Source organism: Pollicipes pollicipes, unplaced genomic scaffold (assembly GCF_011947565.3).
Source record: "Pollicipes pollicipes isolate AB1234 unplaced genomic scaffold, Ppol_2.1 Scaffold_5724;HRSCAF=6776_pilon_pilon_pilon, whole genome shotgun sequence".
Lineage (NCBI taxonomy): Eukaryota > Metazoa > Arthropoda > Thecostraca > Pollicipedomorpha > Pollicipedidae > Pollicipes > Pollicipes pollicipes.
In genome coordinates this window covers 33,361,304-33,369,914 of record NW_023596746.1, presented here as the reverse complement: position 1 = coordinate 33,369,914, position 8,611 = coordinate 33,361,304, and the positions used below count along the sequence as shown (strand labels likewise).

General features: G+C 46.5%; 1 protein-coding gene across 1 annotated transcript in view; it reads left to right on the top strand.

The window, feature by feature from the left end:
* Window positions 1–2,749: 2,749 nt before the first annotated feature.
* The window catches only part of LOC119102960 (organic cation transporter protein), a 35,609-nt gene continuing 29,747 nt past the window's right edge, over window positions 2,750–8,611 (top strand). Inside the window, exons 1-3 of the mRNA XM_037226410.1 lie at window positions 2,750–2,766; window positions 4,721–4,889; window positions 6,457–6,577. Of these exons, the coding sequence (XP_037082305.1) occupies window positions 4,723–4,889; window positions 6,457–6,577 (288 nt within the window). The 5' untranslated portion in view covers window positions 2,750–2,766; window positions 4,721–4,722. The remainder of the gene's footprint in view (window positions 2,767–4,720; window positions 4,890–6,456; window positions 6,578–8,611) is intronic.

Genomic DNA, 8,611 nt, shown 5'->3' with positions numbered 1-8,611 from the left:
AAGACGCGCTCTTGCTCCCTCTGCCCCTTCTTTCTGCCACGCCGCACTGGCTCAGTTCGTGGTCTAACAACATTTGGCTCAGGAATGACAGCCACGCTGGACTTAGCTGGCCACAGACTATATTCTGTTTAGAGTACTTCTGCCGATGTCCCATGTTGAGGTTAAAGGCTGCTTGATGACGATATCGGTTGCGTCAGGCTGGATTCTTGCTCATGCATACATGCAAAGACCAGATGCACGTACCTGTGCACGGGCGTCGTGGATGGCACACTTCCGTGTACATCAGTGCACGTGTGCCAGGAGTTTAACTTTCTGAAACCGGTTGGGGGGTGGGGGCTTAGTCGATAGGGTTGACCTTAACTGCCCTCAAAACCTCATTTTTCCTTTGGTTTCGGGTACTCTAGTTGCGTTCTCTCTGCGTACTCCCGATGTTCAAATTCCGGTAAAAATTTATACATTTCGTCAATTCCCTCTCCTTTGTTTGCTGCGTAGCGATAACTTCCCATTTCAATGCAATGTGAAGATGCTTGAAGTGAATGCTTAAAATAGTTTGTGAGTCACAGAACACAAATTTCTGATTATTTCAAACTCTTGTGATCGACGAAAAAAGGCGTCGTTCCCCGTTCATCGAAGATGGCCCAGAGCGAAACAAGACTGATTTATGAAGATTAGCGAAGTCTGACGCGATATATATATATATATATATATATATATATATGCATGTTAAGCATGCAAATATGTTGCTTCCCAGTTTGTTAAAAATGGTGTCCTTTGTGGTCGCTATTCGTTGTCTCGCTATCGTTATGTGTGCATCGCATGTGTTTTGCCACTGAACTAGCAGTCGAATGCCACAACACCCACGATTTTGGAACACATACACTTGTCACTGTTGAGGGAAGCATGGGTTAACTCTTTTCTGGGCCTCCTCGTACTTTTAAAAGCCATCTGCATATGTCAGTCACTTGTTCTGGATCGTAATCCAGGTGTCATCCTGTAAAAACTTGTCGAGTGTTTGTAGACTGACCTAACTTATCGAACATTAAGCATGACAAAGGCGTCATGTGCCTACGAAGTACCATTTAGTCCAAATGAACAGTAGTGATGACAAACAGATAAAAGATAAATTTTCTTCATTTCTTTGGCCGAGTATTCTCATTTTCCTGACATGCATTAAGGAGACTCAAAGTATCACTGAGGAGGGGAGGAGTTGAAGTCAGAGTTGGAAATGGGGCTCAGGCTCCTCTCGAAAGTATATTAAAGGATGCCCTAACATATGAAATGATAATTGGACACGCACACATTTTTTCGACACCTTGGATTTCCAATGAAATATTCCATCACGTTCATTTAATCTTTTGACAGTAGGGTTATAACTAGTCGCCAAATTCATTTCCCTTTCTTCTAAAGGTGGATTGATATGCCACAACATCTGGTGTCAAGCATGTGTGAGTTGAGCAATGCTTTTTGAAGTAAAGCGCAATGTGGCAGAAATTGGATGACGTCATTTGAAATGTCATCCAAGTACAACAGCAATAAGCACGCTGCCTTCAAAATAAATGCGTTAGTTTCGAAACAAATGCGCTAGTTCTGAAAACATGAGGGAGGGGCGAGTGTGTAGCGTGTATTTGTAGCCATGCCTGTTATTAAGCGATGAGAAAAACGCTGTCGCCTGCATGCCGGCATAAGTCAGCAGCGTGTTTTCAGTGTGGCCATCATAGGGAAAATTGCGGAGATCATAATAGAAAGCCACCTGTTACCACAGCGACAGGGCACATGCAATGTTCGTTGTAGCACCGCATGACAAGGTGTTCTCTCGCGCAGTTTGACCTCGTATGCGACAGTGAGCCTCTGCGGCCGCTCGGCGCCAGCCTCTTTTTCGTTGGTGTGGCTGTCGGGTCCATACTGACGGGATTCATCGCTGACAGGTAAGCACAACCCACACGGCCGGTGGCGTGAGGCAGGGCTGATTGGAGCCCGATTGGGGCCTTTTTGCTTCAGTGGTGTGGACATCGTTGGCTTTCGGCAATGACAATATAGCTTTTGTTTAATTTTTTTGTTCACAGAAAAACGGGACTGATTTGCTCAAACGCCTCGCAGTTTCAGATCGGCCGCCTTCTTTGACCGCTCTGCTTTTCGTTCGTCCGTAACGTCAACACAGAACTGAAACTTGTCTGTCCCGATGGCTCCGTTGGTCAGTGCCCGCCTTCACATCCACACACCGTGGAGGGGTGAGTTCGAGTCTCTTTAGGCGTTCGCTCTCTGCTCTTGACGGATATGGCTTGCGGCTGGTGGTAGCGGCCGCGAAAAAGGTCAGAGGATATCGGAGGGCGAAACGGACCGTGCCAAACATTGTTGCGCGTTAAGCTCTCGCCACCAAACTCTGCCGCTGACCTGGAATTGCACGATCGAATGGTAGATGTCAGGGTTCACACAAGCACTGCTTAAAGTGAGCCCTGAGCGCAGAAATCCACCCATTCGAAAGGCTAGGATAACATCTTTTAAGAAACAACAAACTGCAGCAACTGCATCACGTGCTACAACATGCATGTCACGTCACACTAGCATTCCGCGTGACCCAGGCGTGCACGGTTGTATCAGGCGCCGTCCCTTACAGGTGGGGCCGGGTGGTGACGCTGATGGCCAGCGTCGTCCTCACCGCCACCGTGGGCACGGCCGCGGCCTTCGCGCCCAACTACGGCGTCTACACCGGTCTGCGTTTCGCCGCAGCCGTCGTCTGCGGCTTCTTCAGCGTGCCGTTCGTGCTGTGTGGGTGCTGCGCAGGCCCGAGGCCTGACTGAAGCGTTGAGTGTGCTACCGGCTGGGACAGCGCGAGGGGGGGGAGGTTACATATGTGCGTGCCGCGCAGGCCGATCCACTCCCCCCCCCCCCTCCCCGGTGCCTGGCTGAAGCATCGAGTTTGCTGCGGGCTGGGACGCCTCATGTTTACTGCCTGGAAAGTTCCTCGCTGGAGGGTCTGTTGCGATGGATCCAAGCAAACTGATCGACGCGTACATTCAGAAGGCAGGGAGCGGAGCTCGTTAACATCGCAGGATCCCGCACAGGTTAACGCACAAGCGCAAAGGCGTCGTCAGAATTTTGCCGAGGGAGGGGGTGCATCAGACCAAGTGTTTTAGTTCTTTTACCTTTTACGTTCCTGTACGTTTGAGTGGTTTCCCGGCTCCCAATTATCAATCTTCTTTCTTTGGTGAAGCTATTTTGAAGGTAAAGCCTGCAAAACTAGGTGGCAAAACGACGATTTGTACATTTACGCTCGATAGGAAATAGGCCATTTGATTATGCATACGTCTATTAAATATATACGTCTAGTTAAAATGCGCTCGGGTGGCCGGTTGGACACCCTTCGCTCGGGTGAGGGTCACTTTGACCCCTCTCCCCTCTGAGATCTCAGGAACTAAAAGAGCTAGTGACATCAAATCTACAGGGTGTGTTAACCTGTACGTGAAATCACTTAGGTCAAAGTTTGAGGTTCCTAAGTTATGACCTTTGTGCCAACCAACGTCAAACTAGGTCAAACTCAAGGTTGGTCCCCAAAGGGCTCCTGGAACCTAGATAACTGTTCTAAGCACAAAGGCACACGCCCATCTAGGGTCAGTGGCCTCGTTTGTCCTTTGAAGGTCATGGTGACCAATATCATGCAAGACCTCTTTGAGTTTTGCATTTGGAAAAAGGATAAAGATGACGCTAGGCAGTTTGCTCTTAAAAACAAAACGATGAACTGTGTCATTTTAGGTCAGTGACCTATTCTGATCTTTAAAAAGTCCACTGAAGGTGTATTATGCGGTTTCTTTTGTCAATAAATCTGAAATAGCACCAGAAACTACCCCATACAACAAGCCCAAGAGAAATGAATCAGGTTGATTTTGACTTTGATCTGACCTTTATACCTGACCAAAGGTCGACGTAATTTGTTCACTCAATTGTTTTGTTACCTAAGAAAGTATTTCAGAGGGGTATGGCTTCGTCTAATTATCCGTTGTTTGATCGCATTGAACGATTCCCTAGAAATCACCTTCGCTGGAACCATGGCCTGACGTTAACATGCCACAGGTCAACGACCTTACAAAGTACGTCTAAATTTGTTATGCCAGACGATCTACGATTCAATTGCCCACACCTATGCAAAATTTGAACAAAGTGCAGCTATGCAAAATACGGCAAAACTCGGAAGCCATTCCGGAGAAAGCCTTGGGGGTCAATTTGACCCCCACCCGAGCGCATGTTAAAACCTCTCATTGTACAGGCTAACATGCAATTTGAATCGCATTATAATCTAGTCAAGTAGCTGCAGCACTATTAAAGTGAAAGCTTATGTCTTGTCATGCATACCTAATATGGCGAAAAAAGACCTGACCGGCTTGTATCTGGTCTGGTCATCTGGCAGACCAATCAATGACTCCAGGGTCCCTTTTCTACCACAATTAAGTACCAGGGTTCGATTAACTTTACTCCAATCCAGAAATACCGGACACCTGTCATGCGGGATTAAATAGATTCTCCGGGATTGTGCGCGTTGCTTGTATGCAATGAAACTTTTCGGGGGTACTTGGACGTCGGCGCGTATTGAACGGCCCCGTCTTTGGCACGCAACGACGACGGCTAAGTTGTTTGCTGGCCGTTGTTTCTGTTAAACATTTAATGCCAGTTGGTTAGTACCATGCGCGTAGTGCGACCGTTTCACAGCCGTCTGCGTGTCCCACAGGTATGGAGCTGACTTCCATCGAGGCCCGTGCGTTCTGTGGCATCTTCATTAATGCTTTCTTCGCCGTCGGAGAAGCGCTGACTGGGGTGTTTCCCATATTCGTCAAGGATTGGAAATCGCTGCAGCTGATCTACTCGGCGCCAATTGTACTCTTCTGCCCCTATTGGTTGTAAGATATTGCTATCACTCACTCATGTTTCTACCAGCGCTAGAGAGATGGGCAAAGTCGGGGTGTAGGCATTTCTTTTAAACCGAACTTACACGTACACAGATGGGGACCGGTTCTAGACGTCATTCGTGGCAACGTAAGCGCAAATAATTGCCGGGCAATGGGCATGTGCTGAGTAACGTAACAGAAATTTTCGGCCTGGATGAATCAGTCCATATCCTGGTCTTCGCAGGCAACAATCTAAAGATTATGACTGTTAAAATCGCCGCTAATGTGGACGGACTCGTCCATGATTAAAAGAGATGTTTAGTAGTCCTGCCACTTCTTCTCACTGCGTCACTCATAGTTATCTAATATATTTTCAGGACTTTTATCTGGATACTCATCGATTTATTTTGCCATTTCATTGGGTATATGGACACAGAATTGATATGAAGTAGAACACGCTGGCTCCTACCATCATCTTTCGGAAAGAGCTTCCCGTGAATGTTTTTGTCTTTGCCCGTTCTGTGCGCGGGTGCCAAGGTATCGGGGTGAGACACAACTTACCCCGGTCTGGCGAGGATGACGCCGGAGAGCAGTCCGGGGCGAGTCGAAGAGATCGAGCGTAAAGGCAAAATTGATAGAAGTTTTCCATACCAAGCCAAAAATGGATGCTTCAATGATCCGGCTTTTGTTCGCCCTTAAGAGTGCAGAGCAGCAGAAATGTAAAATTGTCATGCTCTTCTTTTCGGGTTACTACGGCATAACGTTTAAAGCATTACTCCAATGCTCCACCCACTTAAATGGCGTTAGTAAGCACCAGATTTCATGGGATCCACGGCCAAACCAAAACGCCACAGTATGCAGCACGTCGTCGCAGAAATGTTGCAGTATGAAGACTGGCCACTGGCAAAAAAATTGTCTCACGATCAGGAGCAAATGCCGCCACTTTCCACGCATGTGAGTTAAGATCGCTCGCTTAGCCTCTCAGTCTCAGTCACGTTCAGGCTCTTTAACGAGGTCTGGAAACGCAGTCCTTGAGTGATTCAAATTGAAAATCATAAGGTAATCAACACAACGGCCTGTTGATTATCTTATGGCCAAGTCGATTACGTTGATTACCTTTTGGCCAAATTACACAATGGCCAAGGCAATTACGTTATTTGCTTTTTTAGGCTCTGGTGGTTGGTCGGTTCAGTTTTAAATTGTTTTGCCTTTAAGAGCGGCATTTGCCAAAATCAGTTAGAGATGCAACTGAGTAACGTTACATTCTTTGAATGCAATACCCGTGCCATTAAAAACCCTCCTAGAGTAGGAGTTTTAAGTGTGCTTTCAGACCTCTGGGTTCATTGCACTCATAGTCAAGACACCAGTACTCAGACCAGGGCCCAGATTAGTGCACTTCTGAACTAGCTGCGACTCAGGTACGAACTGCACGTCGTCACCACGGCTCAAAGCTAAACTCATGCGATTCAAAAGCATGCGACAGACTCGAACTCAGCCTCAAGGTACCAGCACACAGTCTCAGTTTTCGGCAACGAAATCGATTATGCCTAAGCTGACTGATAAAACCGGGACGTTTCAGCTTTCTTCCCGAGTCACCACGGTGGCTGATGGCAGTCGGCCGGAAGGACAAGGCCGAGGAGGTGCTAAGAAACGTGGCCAAGTGGAATGGAAAACCTTTTCCTGAAGAGCTGATCACGAAGGTAATTATTTGCTTTGGAAAGCGGGGTTCATGCATGCACGTGTTGCTCAGTGCACGGACAAGGTGCACGTTTTCAAGGCTTACTGCGTTTGTTGCGTGCGAGTGTTTACAGCGCGGCAGCCAGGATTTTCTTAAGGGCAAAGAGGATGGAGCTCAGTGAGCACCAGGGACGTACTCGCATAATGAACCCTGGGGCATGTGCCTCTGCCTGGTCAATTCCTGGTATGCATCAATATGAGCGCGACTAAATGCTAACATTAAAACCATTTGGAGAAGACACGTGCAAATGAGTGGATCAAGAGCACTCGAGGTTGTATGACGTCATGCAATACATTTCGCGTCTCTTCGGCATGCTTAACTTGGTTTTCAGTGAAAAACTTTATTTAAGACCCCTCCAACACAAAACCCTGTGCACACCCATGTTAAGCACTCATTATCAGTGAGTTGAAAGAGTCGAAGGAGTCTTTCTTTCGGGGAAGAAATACAACAGCCGTAATGGGGTCAAATCTGCAGGCGAGGAATCTGTTCCCAAAAGGACAGGTCCTGAAGGACAGGTTCAGGTCATCCTGAATAGGTCACAGCCGTTCGTTGCCAAAACCGCGGGATATTTTGCTTTGAGCTCAATACGTTATAGCGATGTCGGGCAGTAAAGCAAGATACCTCATGCACAGCTCCAGTGGTGTAGTTGCCTTATCTATTTGGAGAGTTTCGGCCCTGCAGTTTTGAAAAGGTGGGCCAAATTCGTGAAAACAAACACCCATTTTTTAGTTTGTTTCGGCCCACGTTTAGTTAAGCAATGCTTTCCTGCGCAGTCTCACCATTTCATTTTAAAAAATTCGCCCCTGCGCAGACTATCCTTTATTGAAAGGACATTTTTCCCACCTTTCCCAGCCCTCGGACTCGCTTTGTTTTCCCACCAGGCCACCTCGAAAGATGCTAGAGAAATATACTCTTTAGCCAATCAATAAATGTCAATGTGTAATAAATCAATCATTTACCTGATGAAACAAAGGGAGGAATTCAGCTCCTGGTTTTCGGCCTTATGAGTTCAAAATTTTTAAGTTATTTAAACGACCTTTAATGTGCCAGGATGTTGTTGTGCTGAACAACGATGGGACGTTAGTAGATGAGCATCATCCTCTCTTGAGTTTACCCCGTTTTGAGCATCATGCTCTCTAGACAAGAGGTCATCTACTATTGAGGATGATCTCAGCTCAAAATATTGAGTAGCGTCAATATAGCCGGTCCCTAGCTTTACAATGTCGGTTAACCGGCACCTCTCGGTAAATCAAATGTCTAACTGACTCTAGGAACTTTTAAATCATAATCCATTACTTGATCAATCAAAGCTTGAGCCATTTTCTTTCTTCTGATCTGTGCACCCATGCATAGTGGGAAGTGCAGTATACATAGCCTTTGTCACAGCAAGCCATTGAGAGGCAGAAACCCTTCAAGTGGTGTGTTCGGTGATATGCCAGATCAGTTCATGCAGATTACATTTTGTGTTTGAAGACCGATCTCGCTATCGCAGGAACTAAGCATGATACGACGACAAAACAAACAGATCTGGGTAGCGATTGAGATGTTGCATCATACATGGGTCAGCGGTGCATACCGTCCGTATAAGATTTCTGTTTGGCTTAGTCTATGTGGCACATTTGAACAAACGGGGTTTTAAATGACCTGACATAGCTAAATATATACTGTTTGTAACTGTTTGCATTACCTTGAGCTTCATGAGATGCAGTGAAAAGCCTACCTTGTCATGCGGCGGAACGCAAAATGTGACAGGCATGACTTCGACTAAAGGGTTGCCTATAAAAGGCAAGTCTTTCAAGTTATCATTTGACGTTGCGAACAAATGTTGAGGACTTAGGTACCGAGAGCTATTTTAGTCGTTTAGCTTTTCACTTGTTGTTTTAAAGCGGGTGTTTACAGTTTTCACATCCGTATAGGGTTCTGAACAGAAATAACCATTATGAAGACCATTCAATGCACTTCACAGCCATGCTCTTTTAAAGATTCAAACCTCCCT